General features: G+C 41.0%; 3 protein-coding genes and 1 non-coding gene across 4 annotated transcripts; 1 reads left to right on the top strand and 3 right to left on the bottom strand.

Moving 5' to 3' along the window:
- Positions 1 to 2606: 2606 nt before the first annotated feature.
- On the bottom strand, positions 2607 to 2677 carry Trnag-gcc. Its single transcript has one exon. It is a non-coding gene; the product is annotated as a tRNA-Gly (tRNA).
- Positions 2678 to 3652: 975 nt separating this feature from the next.
- On the top strand, positions 3653 to 11045 carry LOC118431706 (pyrethroid hydrolase Ces2a-like). The gene is made up of 10 exons (XM_035842968.1): positions 3653 to 4190; positions 4587 to 4708; positions 5337 to 5465; positions 6384 to 6519; positions 7033 to 7261; positions 7662 to 7807; positions 8735 to 8939; positions 9629 to 9755; positions 10128 to 10251; positions 10756 to 11045. The coding sequence occupies exons 1-10, from the start codon at positions 3816 to 3818 to the stop codon at positions 10915 to 10917; spliced, it is 1755 nt and encodes a 584-aa protein (XP_035698861.1). The 5' UTR covers positions 3653 to 3815; the 3' UTR covers positions 10918 to 11045.
- A 223-nt stretch (positions 11046 to 11268) lies between these two features.
- On the bottom strand, positions 11269 to 15186 carry LOC118431709 (toll-like receptor 2 type-2). Its single transcript, XM_035842973.1, has 2 exons — positions 13386 to 15186; positions 11269 to 11980 (listed from the first exon to the last, which is right to left on the bottom strand). The coding sequence occupies exons 1-2, from the start codon at positions 14274 to 14276 to the stop codon at positions 11783 to 11785; spliced, it is 1089 nt and encodes a 362-aa protein (XP_035698866.1). The 5' UTR covers positions 14277 to 15186; the 3' UTR covers positions 11269 to 11782.
- Positions 14876 to 18138, bottom strand: LOC118431539 (leucine-rich repeat-containing protein 4C-like). The gene is made up of 3 exons (XM_035842779.1): positions 17618 to 18138; positions 15665 to 15814; positions 14876 to 14913 (listed from the first exon to the last, which is right to left on the bottom strand). Exons 1-3 carry the CDS (start codon positions 17907 to 17909, stop codon positions 14876 to 14878), a joined length of 480 nt encoding a protein of 159 aa, XP_035698672.1. The 5' UTR covers positions 17910 to 18138.

Below are 18138 nucleotides of genomic sequence, written 5' to 3'. Positions count from 1 at the left end.
GTAAATGCTGAAATGTTCGCGGTCGATTTATTTTCGCGGTTTTCCCGTTGGCCATTTTACCGCGAATTTAAAACCAGCGCGAACATTATTCCAGGGCATTAACTTAAAGATACTACAGTGCATGCTGCCACCGCGAAATTAAAACCACCGCGAAAAGTCCTTTTCCCCGCTACCGCGAAATTAAATCCCCGCGAACTTAAATGCATTTACAGTACTGTACTACCATTCAGAGCTACATACACATTATTTCAGTTTAAAAACAATGCATTTTATTAAGAACATTAGTAGCAAATCAAAAAGAAGGGAATCATTACATAAAACCAAGATTGATAAAACGTGTCATTAAACTCCTTAGGCAGTTTTTTTTTCTTTAAGCCACATTTCTTCACCCTAGTCCCTTGAATTTTTTTTCGACCTGTTGGTTCAATTTTTTTTCTGAAAAACTTCAAGACGCAACAAGTAACTTTGGTGCAGGGCCCCACTGCAAAGCAGTGCAAATCACTGAGTGGGCTACCCTGGGTAAAAATGACAGAAATTGAAATAAATAAATAAAAGTTGTGGCCAAAAGCCCCATAACTTTTATGCTTAATGGGTTTTGGGCACGGTATTGGAAGATGGAGCACACCCCTCTCCTTCTACTGTCTTTTGAATTCCCCTCCCCAACCGAAATCAGGTACCCACTTTTACACCTGGGTGAAGTGAGGAAAGTTGTGCATTCCCAAGAGCATAGGAGCGGTACGCCAAAAAAAGTTACTCAAGCAACTGGATATGGTTTTGAAACGGTCAGACGTTTCGGAAAGAATCCACTTTCCTTCGTCAGTGACACTGAAGTGATCTGCAAGAAACAGGTCTTTTATACTCTAACTATGAATGAAGACAATTTCAGATGTCCAATAGGAAAGGTTGTAAGACAATTCAGACTGAAGACAATTTGGATTCCAAAGAAAACAAAGCTAAGCCAAAGTCAAGCTGAAAACCATATCCAGTTGCTTGAGTAACTTTTTTTGGCGTATCTTATTTACCTGGATGTCTAACCTACATCGACGCATAGGAGCGGTAGCTTGACAGGATTTGAACCAAGGAACTACGTCTTCTGGGCCAAACACCACGCAGATTTTCTTAGGCCATGTTGATTTGATTGGCATCCGTGCGTATATCAATTATTGGCCGTTTCTATGAAAAAATCAATCATACTGTATTACAATAACTGTAAATCGTATAATGCAAAGCAGCGGTAAAATGAGCAAATACATGCCGTAGATAAAAAGAAACGGAAAACTTATACTAATGTCCTAGAATGCCAAGGCTGATTTCAAGGACATAGAAGAAAATGTGAAAGAACAAAAAGAAGAATCTGTTTCGGGTATACCATACTTTGTGTGTCAAGTCATTTGTTCAACCTTCCTGACCACCTATGTTCTATAAATGAAGACAACAGTTTTTTTTGCCAAATTTGTTTTTATTCGCTCGCTCGCATTAGTTTTTGGGTCTCTATTTAGGATGCCATCCATATGATCAAATCAACATGGCCCTATAGATAGACCTAATACAGTCACGTTTCAGGGTTTTGTAGGATTGTAGGGTGCTGACATGACACGTAGCACGTATATAGCTATTCATAGACTAAAACCGTTAAGAGCTTCTAGATTATCCATGCAATTACACGCACGCTTTCTCACAATTATGCTCGTCTTTGTACAGCCAAAGATAGCCGAAATAATAAAGTTAAATCCTTTCAACGTTGGCTAGGTTCTCTTGTGTCGGGAAAAGGCGTTTGCCAAGAAAGGGAGTTTGCCTTGGAAGTCTACAGCAGTTCAAGACGTGCCCCGGGGGCCATCCGGGCCGGTTAGGTAGGACAGTTTGGCTCCCCGAACAGAACTTGCTAGCTTACTCGCTAGCTACCCGGTCCTGTCTGGCTCCCAGGGTATTCAAGACGCGGCGAAATTCCCATCCAAGGCAAACTCCATTCCTCGGCAAACTCCAGACCACTCAAGTAGCGTATTCTAGAAGGCACAAGAGAACCTAGCCAACGTTGAAAAAGAAAACCCAGCCCCGGGCCCGTTCGAAAACTGCAACGGAGGCTGTGAATACATAACATAATTTGGTTAAGCCCTAGAAATGAAATACTTTTTTCCGATTATGATATGAAATATGGTCGATAGGTGAATATTGTTCTTTCTCCTTCATTTTTTACATGCGGCAAAGTGATCCAACGAATGTCTACGGATTTCTCAAATATTTAACTACATAGCAACTCTCTATAATACTCCTCTTGACGCCACACACCAAGATTTTCGTTCATGTGTGAGCATTGTTAGTAACACCGGTGTGGACATAGCATTGTCTAGCGCTGAGATCCAAATACATTGTCCATGTATCTGTGGAGACAAAGTAAAAATGAGTGGCGCCGAATGACAGCTCGCTCCAGACACTTGCGACAGTCGTATTGAGGTCACCTGAGTGGCGCCGAATGGCAGCTCGCTCCAGACCCTTGCAATATAGCCCCGCCTATTGTAAGCTCCTCGCAATTCAGCCCCTGGCTGCAAAGAGTGAGTAGTCGGCCCACCCAATAACCCAATAACCCAATAATAAAAATAAATAAAAAATGCATCGGCCGGGAATCGAACCCGGGCCTCCCGCGTGGCAGGCGAGAATTCTACCACTGAACCACCGATGCTTATATCACTCCTATTGGAGTGTTCAATATTCAGTGAAAGGTTGGAGACAAAATGCTATCACGTTAAAGAGAGAGAAGAAAAATATCTTTGAGAGCTTTGAAATGTCAAATTTATTTCCGACAATACGAGCAGAAATATAAATGTGCCAAATATATTTTTGTTACAGTCAACACAGTATAATCAATTTCCTAAATCTATGATGTTGATAAATACTGTTTTAGGAATAGAATTACCATCTTTCAAGTATATTAGGATATAATTGTGTCTTGTTGGCTTTTATCGGTACACAAGTTTACCTTTCAGTACACGCTTTAAGCTCTTTAGCCTTTTGCTTATCTTAGATTTTTCTTTACTAATACAAAATGATAGTAAAGTCCTTTAATAAGGTCTAATACATTTATACATACATCTTATTACAAAGAATACAAATGGCTATTGATAAATCAACAAGCTGTGTTTTTCATATCAGTTACAATAGTTTTACTTTCTGAATATTCTTTAATATTTTATCAATTTGCACAAAGTAATATAATGTTAACAAATATTTCAAATATTTTTATTAAAATATTCTAACAGAGCAGATAGATATGAAAGGATAGGTAATACTACGTTTTTATTATATTATTGTGCCACTGTGTTACTGTGTTTATCGGCCCCGACTTTTCTACTTGATCTGAAGTTTTTTTTCCTGCAAAATAATGTACAATAAATCATTCTTTAATAGGACAGCTTATTTACATCTGAACAGGGTTCGTGTCAATATTTATACATCTCATTCTGTTAGTCCAAAATTCAAAAATTCAATAAACGTCACTTGAGGCGTAGGCGTGTAGCGTAGGCGGCGAACAAAGGGCAACCGGTCTCACGCATCTCATTTGCGCAGTGTTACTTTACACCACGGCCCGTCTCACTAGTGACGGACACAGTTGGGGTCTGTAAAGCTTTTGCGCGCATGCGGCGGTAGAAAGCCCTCCACCTCCACAACTAAAGAATTTAGTATATGACCCAGGGTGCGATGCAAGTTGCTTTTTAAACTCTTCGGTTCAAAGGTCATCACTGACCTTTGCATGTAATCATAATCATGAGAATGGACCTTGGCACCTTCTATAAACTGAGACTCAGAGCCCGATATTAACGATGAATGTCCCTCTATACCTCCTGTTCTCTCTGCTGCTTCTTTCATCTCTTTGTGCCGCGGTACAGGAGCCGATAGTCCTTACTAAGTACGGCCTACTCTCTGGCGTCACTACCGACTACAACGGAGTGTCCATAAGGGCATTTCTAGGGATACCCTTCGCCAAGCCGCCGACGGGAGAACTCCGCTTCATGCCGCCGGTCGAGCCCGATCCGTGGGACGGTGTTCGGGAGGCGACGTCGTTCGGGCCGGCCTGTCCACAGGAGAAGATGTTTCTTCCCGGGTTCGTGGAACCGTTTCTGAACGAAACCCGGCAGTGGAGCGAGGACTGCTTGACGTTGAACGTGTACATGCCGGTTAGGAACCAGAACACAACGGTGGGAATTACTCTTAACTCTCTACTAGTTAATTGAATGATTGAAATAATTTGTAATTACGTGCTAGAAAAACAACGGTATTCTTTGGCGTGTACATTTGTGTGTACGTACTTGCGTCTGTAGTTCTAAAGGATATTTGTGGTCAGCATAACTTCTGAATGGATTGTAATAATATTTGGTATGTGAGTAGGTCCTGTGAACATCAAGGTCGATTGTGTGACCTTGGTTCTGAAGGAAAATTTCCTGTTTTTGTATTTTCTGTCCAGGACATGCTATGGTCTTGATATTTTGGTGACAAAAAGCTTTTGATGTAAGGAAGGAGTAGTGTATGTTTGGGCCTACTAGCAGTTTGCTCTGGAACTGCAGGGGCATTTTTCTATTTCTTTAATTTGGCAGGACCCCCTAGCCGTGATGTTGTACATACATGGAGGCGGATGGCAGCTTGGAACCGGTTCCGACAACGACGGGACACAGCTGGCCGCCGAGAACAACGTCATCGTGGTGACCTTGAACTACAGGTAGTGGAAACCCTCTTGACCTTGAATAGTGACATCTGGCGAATTTTCGATATGTTGCAACCCGTATCATGAAAGCACGTCGAATATTTGAACACTGTTGCTAGCATTCAGTTAGTATACATGTAACATAACATTTTCTACCATAATTGCAATGTCAAAATTTTAAATTTAAAGAGCAAATGTATATATATATATACGTGTAAAACTAGTTGTTTTCGAAAACAGGGCATTAAGGAGTATTCACTCGACGGGCAATAGTTTTGAACTGCAATTTTTTTGATAATATGCAATTTAAAACCAGGGTCTGTTGACTTAATACCCTCCCCCCCTTAATACCCAGTTGTTGAAAACAACTAATGTAGATTGCCTTGCAGATGAAACTGACCTTGTGTTAATTATTGTACTACTTTTTACAGGCAATAGAGATCTAATTGCTGGGTCTGACTAGATACAAAGAAGAAACTACTAAATAAAAACAAACAGAGGAAATACAATGTAGAAAAACATAGAAAAATAGATAAATGTAATGATCTCGACTACTACGATGAATATGTATGTCCTTTTATAAGCAGGTCGTTGCAATTTGGAATGAATGCACAATACAGAAATAAACTTTTTGGTTCTCCAGGTTGGGCGCATTTGGCTTCCTGGGTACAGGGGACCAGCATGCACCGGGAAACATGGGGCTGCTGGACCAGAGACAGGCGATCAGCTGGGTAAAGGAGAACATCGCCAACTTTGGCGGGGATGTCGACAGGCAAGTTTCTATCGTTGCTTCTTAGTCTCTTTAAAAGCTTTATCAGGATGGATAACAAAATGTTTGTACACAGGCGTTTTATTCAAGCTACGTTTCGGCGAGCGTCTGGCAACTTTATCAGGCTATTAAACTCTGAATGGTTCATTTTGACTGCATTTTGGTGTCGATGCTGATAGATGCGGTCCCAAACGGAAATTATGTTCATATATACATCCATAGCTATTGCGGTGTTTACGATGCGGTCCCAAACGTAAAGAAGTGGTTTGTATACATAAACCGATATTGGAATGATATGTCTATATCCAGGTGCCACTTTAATTAGAAGGATGGGGCTTTGCATCCCTAATCGATTCCAGTCATGAACTTTGAAGAGGGGGATACAAATTAAGTCACGTATGGGGACTAACTGCATCCCTCACACTTCAGCGACACTTAGCTGCAGTACGAAGAAGAACCAATCGGTATTAATGTATGGTGGCTAATATGGCCTGAATAAAATATCAAAGTATTACCTTGTGAAAGCTGGCTGACGGTTCAATGGAACGTCGACCGTGAAGTACGTACGGTGGCCCAGAAGTACAAGTTTTGTACGAGCATTTTTATTTCCTATGCATATTTCCATTTTCTGAAAGAAAAGGCAAACAAAAAAAGTAGAATAATAACATTGTACGTCTGGGTCACTGTAGTGTAGGATTGGTGATGATGAGGGAACAATTCCGTAGAATCACCATATTTGGGCTGTCGATTGTGATCGTGAAGTACGTACGGTGGCCCAGAAGTACAAGTTTTGTACGAGCATCCTATGCATATTTCCATTTTCTGAAAGAAAAAAGCAAACAAAAAGTCGAACAATAACATTGTACGTCTTGGCCACCGTAGAATTGATGAGTAGAGAACCAGTACTATTTTTTTCTGTAGAATCACCATATTTGGGCTGTCGGCCGGTGGGATCTCGGTCAGTCTCCACCTTCTGTCCGCCATGAACACGGGACTGTTCCGCCGGGCCATCACACAGAGCGGCACCGCTTTCACACCCGGGACACTCGGGACTAAGGTCGGCATTTCAATATATGAAAACATTGTCGTGCATGTTCGTCTCATAAACGATCTATCTGCTATCTATATGCATGACAGTAACTTCATTAATGCTAAAAGTGGATTCGTGCGGCCTAACCTTGAGACATCAAGAAAATAGTAAAAAAAAAAAAACAGTTGAAGCCTATATATATATAACCTCTGCTTGGAGAGTAGTGATATTATTGGTACACCTTCTGACAAAGAATGAATTTACAGTCTAAAGAATAATTTTGGTGGTGTTATGTTCGGTACAAAGCAGGTAGAAGTGTGTATATTAATTGAACACATTGAACATCCAAATACGTGCGTGAATGAGAATTAACTAATACTGCACTGTTAATGCTATCGATATGGTGAGGAAATGACAATATGGTGTATTTTGGTGTAATGGGGTCTATACCAAAATACATCGCGTGCCATTTGGGCTTGGGAGTATTGAGAGCAAAGTCCGGAGGTTTTCCTATGTAAAAATAAATCTTTATTCCCACAGGAATCCGCTCTTGTGGACGCTAGAAAGCTAGCCCAGGCTTTAAACTGTGACCGGGTTGACACAGAAGACCTCGTCTCGTGCCTTCAGTCTAAGACAACCCAAGACGTTCTTAGGGCCTCTTCCACCGTTCAGAGCCCTTCCCACGTCGCCTTCACCCCCATCGTAGATGGTACATTCCTAACTGCGTCACCGGAAGAGATCTTCGCGGAGGGATCTGTAGTAGGGAAAGGTACTGTATTCTACAATGATTTTTTTTTGGTAAAATGCGCCATTAGAAATAAAGACAGTATACCTGAATAGTAAAATTTCAAAATTTGGACATTAAAAAATCTAGTATCTAGTCTACTAGATGGATTGAAAACTAACTATTAGTTCCAGCATTTTTGGTTCGACTTCTGTGACTGTCAGACAGTAAAAGGCGATTCGGAAGTTTTTGTGATGCTAGTAGGATCAAGAGTAGTTTTCTTTTTTGTCTGCAAACAAGATATACTTGGAAGGAATTTTGTGGTCTCTTTTTTTCATGATCGTAGAAGGAACAGTTTGAATGAAATGTGTTTCATCTTCCACCATGTTTGACGAGCAGTATATTCAACTTCTTTCGCACAGTCACATATCCTCCCTACCTCTAGAAACCCGGGAATACATCATCGGCGTTACCAGTATGGAGGGTGGCATTGTTCTCTACAACGACTTGTACCAACAAATCGTGTCTGAAGACACCTTCCGAGATCACTTGGAGTACGCCATGGGTACCTACAACACCAACTTAGTACAGGTGAAAGGCCACCAATGCAGTCTCTCATTGGAATAAATACAAAACATATAAGAAACGGGCTGTCAAAAGTCACATACCTGGAGTTTAGTCGGTGGAAAAGTCTTACTTCTAAATTGTGGTCGCAGCCCACAGTATTACTCCGCGACCCCCGTGGTCTATTACGTAGGGGTAAGAAAGTAGTGCGGCCGAAATATGGAAGCGCCTGTAAACACCGTAACGTGAAAGACAGCGGGGGATGAGCTTTGCTATATGGTAGTATAACAAGTCGACTTTCAGGTGGTATGTGTAAGATTTTGATGTTTGTCCATTTGGTGTATAAATGCGCGTGACCTTTACAGCTGCCTGCCCCTGTGAGTCGGCTGCAGTTCCGCATGACCCCGCATGACCCCATTTAAAAGAGGTCTTTACAAAAATTCAAAACGACAACTTTTTCTGTTTTTCAATTATTTTGGTAGCTTATACCCTCGACTTCAACATATTAGTTTGTCGTGTTTGAAAACTGCACCCTACTATGATTTTATCAGCGTCGATGTCAGTCACCTTGTGGTCCTTAACTATAGAAATCCCCATAGGCCGAAAACTGTGTTCTGCTACCTTGTATGTCTAGACAGCTTTGATCATTTCTGTAGGGTGAAAAGGTCAACACCGCAGCCAAACGAACTCTGGTGACCCTTTGACCTCTCAGGGATGACATCAAAACATGGAAATTACACATATTCTAGACTGTCAAGGACAACCCAAACCTAAGTAAAACCTATTTTTTTTCGCAAAATGAAATATCCCGAACCCTTACCTGTAATTTCCAGCTCCAAAATGCCAACATTTCCCAATATACAGGCTTCTTACACTTACTTTTGTAAGCCATCTTGGCATGGCATGAGAATCCTCGTTCTGTGCAGGTCTCTAATGGTGACATTTTACCTCCAGATAACCCACGCGGCCAAGTTCGAGTACCTCACCAACGCCACGGGGAGTTCACGTGATTTACAAAAGGATTTCATGAGGCTGTACGGTGATTGGCTGTTCGTTGCCCCGACGACGCGAATGGCGCGAGAGTTCGCCAACGCGGGGAACCCAACCTACATGTACCTCTTCGATCAGTTCCCCAGTTTTTTCAACCACCAATGGATCGGTAAGCCTGTACGGTATCGGTCGTACGTCATTTATGTCAGCTAGTTTTGTACCTTAAACAGAGTAGATGATGAAGTGCAGTTCGCTGTTGATTTTACTATGTATGAAATATTCCATTTAATTTAGCTCAGGAAGTAGATCACTTAAGACATATGAGTAGTACTGACAAATTTGTATTCCTCATGCGTTTTGACCGACCGTTGATAAACCCATACAAACCTACATTTTGACCATTCCCAAAAAGCGAGAAGAAATTAGCCGGACTGCTATGTTATACTAGGTCCATGATTATACTATTATGTATGTTCTGTCTCTGTTGTGACCTGTACTTAGCTCGGTTGCGCAAAAATGTACAATAATGGTCTTCATCTATTTATACATGGTACCTAAGTTGCAAGCTAGCAACTTAAATGTTAAGTCTCTCGTAACGATCGTAGGGGGTCTTTGCACAGCCTAAAGAAATATTGAGGACTAAGATAATGATAAAACAATTAAAAACAATAAACAATTTTCGGGATCAAAACGTTTTTTATTGCTCGTCTTTTTCTTATCTTGCTAACAACTATGTTTTTTCGCCAACATCTCGAGTGCATTTCGTCGAAAGCCACCATGGCGTTCATAAAATGGACCTATGAATATGCGGAGAATGAAGATAGCTTGTTAAAATTTGTTTGTTTATTTTTCCCACAGGAGGACCCTCCCACGGAGAAGAGAATTACTTCCTGTGGCCGTCCTCGAAGTCAGACATAATGACTGAAGATGAGAAACGACTGGGGCGGCAGATGAGGAAAATCTGGACTGACTTCGCCAAAAATGGGTACATAAAACATTGCCTTAGGTTAACGTTACAGGAGGGGGCATTCACCCTCGTTTTGGTGCAAGACCCTGGATGACTCCTTGACATTCAAAATGGCCGCCGTAACCGGAAAGAGTCCTATTGTACTTTCTTTCGTATTTCGCCTTTTCTTTGAAGAAATCTTGATTTTTAGATGTTTATAAAATTCGATGTCCTAGCCCTGGCATCTAGTACTTTGTCCTAGCCCTTCTGAACTAGCAAAATTAACATACTGCTTTCGATAACGGAACATGCTCAAAAAAATCCTTTGTACACACCGAAGTGTTACTCTAGCGGACGTTTTGGTGACCGTCTAAAATTCTGAGCTACATCTTATATTTCTTGACTTTCAAGTAACCCGAACTCGGCGGACCTGCCCGTGTCCTGGCCGGAGTACGATCAACACAGCCGGCAGTACCTGGTTCTGTCCTCCACCCTGGGCACGGGCTCTGTACAGGCACACATGCACTCTAAACAGGTAAGGTCTTTATCTATACGAGATTTATACGAGATTGACGAATTACATATTGGTTTTTCTAGAATTCATAAGAACTCTTTTTTTAATACTTTTACGGATGCATACGATCAATAAGACCAACCCAAATAACAAATCACAAGCGTGTAATGCTATTTCACCTTTATCTGTGAAGTAACTTGAATTCGTTGTTCAAAAGACAGGATATCAAGGGATCTCAAGTTGACAGACGGTGGCTTCCTACTGCAATACTCTGAAAATATTACAAATTGAAAACACCGTCCGTCCACATTTCATATCCCAATCTTTAAAATCGACGAATATAGGTTATACGACGCGGATAAATGTTAACTAGGCTCACCGACGATAATACCAGAACACGTAAATACTTCAAAAAAGTTACCAAACGCCATGCACAATAAAGCTACCGCCCAATAGAATACGAATTTATACAAAGATAAAAAAAAAGTAACGTATCATCGGTAAAGGATATCTTCTGTTTTACAGGTGTTTTTCTGGAACTACATGGTGTCGGCGCTAGCCCGGGTGTGTTGCAAGTGTGAGGGTCCGGTGTCATCAGTCGGTGCAGGTCTCTCCGGCTCCGTCTGGACCACTGGGACTGTATTAGCCGTCTGGACTCTGCTTGCATCGTTCAGAACCGTGGTATAAATGTCTAAGGGCTTGGTCACAATTGCAAATAGATTTACCTCCGGCTAGTTGAGTAGCCCTGGCTGTATTTCTCTCTATACAGCCACTTTATGGAACAGGGATAATCGATAAGATCATATTTAATTTTTTTGTTTAGACTAAGAGATATATGGGATAAGATGAGACAGCCTTCAGTAACAAAATCCTAGTTTTCATATGTCTTACAAACTCCCTTTATTCACAACACTACTGATCAAAAGCAGAGGAACACCATATGTAGAACTAACTACGCAAACATATTTCCTTCATTATTAACATCACTTTATTATTGTCTTTAGTTTTCATATGTCTTACAAACTCCCATTATTCACAACACTACTGATCAAAAGCAGAGGAACACCATATGTAGAACTAACTACGCAAACATATTTCCTTCATTATTAACATCACTTTATTATTGTCTTATCTAAATTTCAAAAGTAATTTCTGTTTAGTATAACATTGAAAATCAGAATTTACAGTAGAATCAATGACCATAACATGTTTACAAGTGAATAAACTAATAAAGTGGATGGGATTTTCATTGGCATTGTTGTGTTAAAATGTTCCAATTAATGCTGTTGCGATTGGTCACTCTTACACAATTCATTTAATTTTTCCTTTCATTTCTATTTTATCTTTTTTTTACCATGCTAGAAATTACACTCAGGAGGAAGGCTTTTTTTAAGTGTTCCTGGACCCATAGAAAACTAAACAACATACACACATTGACTTAGGTAAAAGGTAGCAATGTACGTCCTACTGACAGTACTTCATCAGTCCGTTCTTAAACGCTGTTAATGGCCTCTCAATTTGAACCGAAGCTCACCAATAGAGAACAACATGTTCATATGATGTTCTCTATTGGTGGCCTGTCTCCGGTCTTCAGCGCATCCTTCAGACGTTCCCAGAACAGCGCTTTCTCCTGAGGGTCCTTGGGCCACTCCAGGTAGGTCCTCTTGCACATGAGGCGGCGCATGCGCTGGTAGCGGTGCAGGGCGCGGTCAGGGATGTCCTCCAGGAACACAAGGATCAGCACGTCTACCTGGAGAACATGATAAAGTATGAATCATGGTTAGACAGATTTTCAGTTACATTTATTACTTATACTATGTATTTTCAGGTCATGTACTCTTATAACTGTACAATTCTTGCTTGGGCTGCTAAAAAGCAAATATCCCTTGTTGTGGGATATTTAAATCAGTCTACTGCTGTTTGTATTACTACTCAGCAACGTTACTGCAGCTACTTCTTCTTCTTCTACTACTACTGCTGCTGCCACTATTACTGCTACTTCTTCTACTACTACTGCTACTATTACTACTAATGCCACTACTACGAGGGTGAGTCAGAAAGTAATGCAAGTGGTTTCATAACAGAGTCGTTCTTTGATCGAATGAGTTGAAATTTGGCACAAAGGTTAAGACATATCTTCTCTTGAGATTGAAATATCAAAATGTTTTGCTCATTATTTTATGAGTGACTGAGCTGCTTTCAATGTGACCACACCCTTGGTATCCCGTCAGAAGAAAAGAGAGGTCCAATTAACGTACAATTAAGAATATCCCTAAACCAATGTTTGCTGTTGTAGGAGACTAAGCCTGCACATGTAATAGGCTGCATTTCTCTATAAGCCACACGCTTAATTTCAACTCTGAAATCTGAGCAGTTTTTCTTTTTTCGTTGCTGGTGTAGAGTGAGGTATACGCGGTCTTCAGGGTCATGAGATCTGCGGTGTTATGATTAAAACTTTCTGTAGCCTTCTTTTCCATTAACAAAGAGAAATGAAACTTAGCACACTTTTTTGGCCTTTAAACAGTTAATAACTGTGTAAAGTTTCGTTTCTTTTGGTTAATGGAAAAGTAGTCTTTTAACCAACAACTCACGAATTCGTGTATAAATCCAACAGCTCTATAACACAACTTACTGCATCCTAGCAGCTGTAAATAAAGAACCATTACGAGTTTAGAGATGAAAATTGGCACGCAATCTATAGAGACATTTGGTATCATACATGGGCAATTTCAACTTCCTACAGTGATTTTTAGTGGGTCAGATTTAGAGGAATCGCTAGTCTGACAAGTTTCTAAGGGTGTGTTCATCTTGAAATCAACTCAGTTGCTCATAAAATAATAAAGACCAAATTTAAAACATTTAATCTCAAGAGGACATATATCGCTACTTTTGTGCCAAATTTCAACTCAATTGATAAAAAAACGAGTCTGTTATGAAACCACTTGCATTACTTTCTGACTCACCCTCGTACTACTACTGCTGTTTTTACTAAAACTTCAGTCTACAAATGTACATCTACTTCTGCTTTTTCTACTACAAATGTACTGCCACTACTCCTCCTACTATTACTGCTACTATCTCTACTAGACTACTATTACTTTTACTATTACACTACTAGAATTAGCTACTACTACAGCAATTTCAACCACTGCTACCTGCTCGTCGAACAGTCGGTAGGTCGCCATCTGCACTTCCATCTCACACCACTCGCTCTTCAGGAACTCCTCCGTCACCAAGCAGATGGTCTTACGACTGTCGTAGATGGAGTTCACGATGTTGTCTGTGATCGGCGCGCCGGGAACAAAGTCGCGATAGTCCAGGCAGAGTCGGAACGCGTCCCCTTCTTCTTCGATGTGCGGTACCAGTTCGTTCATCACCCACGCTCGGTCGTTATGGTTGTAGGACACAAAAGCGTCGAATTTCTTCTGCAAGTTCTCATCTCTCAGTGCCTGGTAGCCATGGAAACGAGCCTTGATGACGAAGCAGCCATATTTGATGTACCAACGGTAACGATATCCAACAAGAACCCCCACGAGAAAGATTACAAGAAGGAGAGCCGCGGAGATCGCCAAGTGGATGCCTGTTTTGTCGTGGCAGCCTTGTGCTTCAGCGTCAAAGTCTAAAATAGTCTTATGCACAAGACGTTCTGGAGCCACACAGCCGTAGTTTGACAAGTTGTAAAACAACGTTTTAGTCTGATTGCTCACTACCCAGTCGTAAAACCACTCTTCTTCACATGTACATTGCAAGGGATTGTCTTCCAAGTTTAACCGCTCAAGATTGCGCAAGAAACCGAGCCCCTTTTCAGGCAACTTTCCCAATTTACGGTTAGAATTTAGCCTCAGCTTTCGTAGGTTCGGTATACATTTGAAAAGGCTGTCAGGAATGGTTGAAATCCGATTGAAAGATAGGTAGAGACTTGTCAGATTTGTGAGGTTTTCAAACGGTAGGGACGTCATTGTGTCAAAGTTGTTATAAGATAAGTCAAGTACTTCTAGAGTCGTAAGGTTGGCGAATGGGCGGCTAGTTTTCTCGTGAGCAAACATCTTCCACAGTTTGTTTTTACTCAGATGGAGTCTCTTTAGCGAGACAAGCCCTGCAAAGAAATCTGGAGGGAACGACTCAATCCCATCTGGAAAACACCTGTCTGGATTTTCCAGATGCAAAGAAATCAAGGTTGATAACCCAGTGAAAGGTGGAGGAAAGAAATCATCAGCTTTGAAACAGAGATGATTGTTTTCTAAGTATAATGTCTCCAACCTACTAAGACCGAGGAATGTTGTGTTGTCAATTTTCTCGATATAATTGTGAGACAGTTTTAGATAGGTCAGGTTTTCAAGACCATCAAATACATACTCTGAAAGAGTTGCCAACTTGTTATGTCTAAAGTCAAGGATTTCGAGATGATTGAATCCAGAAAATGCTCTTGATTTCAGTTCAGAGATGTGTCCATGGATAAAGCTTAGTTGTTGTAGAGTTCCTTTGACCAGGTCAAGGGCAGGAGAAGGAACATCCGGAAGATCATGCCATTCTATCAGTAAGTTTTCCAGATAAGACAAACCTCGTAGACTGTATTTAGTGAATTTCCCTACGGCGAACTTTGGTTTAGGCCCCGCAATGGTTAAAGAGCGAAGTTTTGGAAGGTTTAGGAATACACTACCGTGTATGTCTTGGCGCCCCTTTCTGAGAGTGAGCGAGAGAGATGTCAGGTTCTTGAGTGATACAAATGACCCATTCTTTACGTTTGGTAGATAATCGTTCTTGCTCAAATCCAGTGTCTTTAGATTACCTAAGCCACCGAATGCCTTCGGTGGCAACTCGGTTATGTTATTACCGACCAAGAGTAGACTTTCTAGTAGAGGAAAGAAGGAAAAGAGGCCTGTTTCTGGTAACCGTTGCAGCCCTATGTACGACAGGTCTAGTTGTTTGATTGGCAGTTTTGCCAAACGAGCAAATGTGGTGTTCGGTGGAGTTTTCATCCCTATTAGAAATGAGTTGTTTCGGAAAGAAAGGCACAAAGACTCGGTGTCAATGTTTTTCAGATTCTCAAATGTCGTGTTCAGTTGTTTAACGTCAAATTTGTTTCCTCCAAGAAACAAGTAAGACAGGTTACGGAACGGCCAGAAAATCGGATGGCTTATAACTTGGATATTGTTAAAAGACAGGTCTAGTGTTTGGACATTTGATTCGTTTAGCGATGCAAAACAGTCTTGTTCAAGGTCGGTGATTTTGTTGTAAGCAAGATCTAAGTAAGTCAAACTTTTTAAATTTCTGAACTCGTCTCCGAGATTGCAATGCTTAACTCCATTCCCTGCGAATGAGGTGAAGTTGAGTGATTTGAGACTGGGAGTGAGGAACCCTACGTTACTAAGATTTGACAAGCGAGTAAAAGCCAGTCCGAGAACTTCTAGCGACACGAGATCGTCTAATGCACCGTTGGGGATGGAAGAGATGTCGTTGTGGTTGAGATAGAGAGTAGTCAGGTTGAAGGTGTTCTTAAAGCTTCCTAAATTGATTACCCTTATGCGATTCCTGCTCAGATCCAAGAGTTTCAGCTTGTCAAGGCGTGGAAACGTTTTAGGACCTATGAAAAAATCAATTAACAAGATTTAGCAAGTGTTACCGGTATGTCACTGGATGACCAAGTTTTCATATGTAACAGGTGTTTTGTTTAACTGAAGTTTCAATGACTGTCTGACACCACACTCAGAGCTATACTGACTGACAGTATTTCGAACTGCAGGTGGGTGTCGCTTCTGATATGCGGTCCCAAATGTAAAGTATTTATGTATGTATGTACGCAGATAGGTACACAGATAGTTATACCTAAACATTCCTGTCCGCATGTTTGAGTGTGTGCCTATTTTGCGTGACTGTGAACGTGACTTGTGCGATTACCAACATGCACAATGCAAGTCTACTGTGCTGTTAAGCATCTTCTGTGCACTAAATGCATCCTTGTGTTGAACAGTTAGTGCCACAAATCGACATAGGTAAGGAGTGAAAACTGCCATCTCTAATTGACTTGTTCTGTATATTGGGTTGGCCGTGCGCCAAGACCGGCTACATTTCCTGAGTTAGCATAGTGAAGGACAGGTATTTTGTTTACATTCTTAAACTACCAGTCACGCAAATCCAACAATGCTCTGTCTAAAACAGGAACAGTTGTGCACACTTCCCCTTTTGTAACGCTATTAGTCTCTGTCGTTACCTAGGCCGAATACACAGGAAACACTTTTACAACTTCTGAGTTACATTAACATATTATCCGCTACCCCTTAGCTGTGTCATTTTTTGTCTGTAGTTGTACTAGGGAATTTGAACAAAAGGAACTAAAATCCAACTTCCTGAGTTAGCTGTTTCCTCCTTATAGTACGTCGTAATGTCTGTATATGTGCTTGGGAATTACCTTCCTAGTCCCCAAATATTTAAGACCTGAGTGGGCGAAATATGGTGTATTACCGGTTGTACGACCGGCCCTAGCAAAAATCTAATGACCCTAGCCATAGAATAAGAGAACTACTACCTACCGAACCTATTTTAGGACCTTAATTGTAGGAAACACACCTTTTATACTAGGCCTAAAAGAAAAAAAAATCTGACTGTAACCCCAAAATACCCTTCTGGAATTAAAATGTCTTGATTCAATCCAGTTTTAAATTAAAATTTATATAAAGTTTAAAGCAAGATCAAATCGAGACATGTTGAATATATACGTTTCTGCTGTATATACGAGTATATACAATTTTTTTGCGGTGTGGGTATTTATGTTTATGGTAAACACTAAACCAAGAATAGCAATCTATTTAAACCTTGCCTCGGTCAAGGCAGAAACCAAGGTAGCATACCAAGCGGGAGAATGACCTCAACTTGAATAGTAGATACTTGTATTCTCCAAGCAGAGGTTGGGCCGTGGGGATAGTAGCGGCCTGGGGGGAATAAGCGGGTAAAAATTTCGGCCACTGCTATCCCGCGACCCAGCGCGAATAATAGCTGACCTCAGCTTGTAACACATGCGCCAGCTGCGTATTAAAGTAATATGACATACAAAATAAGCTATAGCCTTACCTCTGCTTAGAGAGTAGCTTATTAGCGCTCGACACACACAAAACACAACATTTACATGAATATGAAATGATGTACCACACTTCCTTCAATGTGGTGTGTCGTTCTCATATTTTACATCTGAAGTATACTACTACCGTGCCCTCAACCGACATGCAATATTGGGGCCTCAATAATTCTAACTGCCGATATGCAAGAAAAAAAGTAAATGTCTAAAAGGAATATCGAGCTGTATCTGCAATCACATTGACCCAGTCAAAAAAGATATATACCTCTGTTTAAAGGTAAACCTTCTACACAGACTTATAAATGTCGTACGTACCTAAGACTTCAAACAGGTTTCCTGTGAGGTTTAGACGCGTGGTGCCGACGGGTATACCTCGCGGGACACTGCGAAGACGTCTCCCAGTACACGACACATAAGTCTCCTTCTTCCGAATGCAGTTTCTCAGGAAGTCCAAGTCGAAGGAAGACTTCTTGACTTCCGACGCAGGGACTCCGACTTGATTCAGACTAGGGTTTGCCCTATTTTCCTGTAAGCTTTCGTCAAATTCAATAAAAAGGAGCACTGTAGCAATACACAGAGTTGAAACTTTCACCGGAAGGACAGCCATAGCGTATAAGCATGCACCTTTAAAGCACTCACCGGGATTTAGAATGCAAGACCAGGGACCTACCACAGACACAAAGGCAAACTATTGGGGCGAAAGTCTGTCAGGGAATTTATATAGGAAGGCTGTTGTCGATAAATGCAGAACTTGTAAAAATACTTCCGTATGTTTTGTCAATATAAGCCATGGTTCCCTTGTTTATATTTTTCAGTGCTCGTGACTTCCGCAAACT

This window comes from Branchiostoma floridae, chromosome 15 (assembly GCF_000003815.2).
Source record: "Branchiostoma floridae strain S238N-H82 chromosome 15, Bfl_VNyyK, whole genome shotgun sequence".
Lineage (NCBI taxonomy): Eukaryota > Metazoa > Chordata > Leptocardii > Amphioxiformes > Branchiostomatidae > Branchiostoma > Branchiostoma floridae.
Note: the sequence above shows the minus strand (reverse complement) of the source record. Positions and strands in the feature narration are given on the sequence as shown.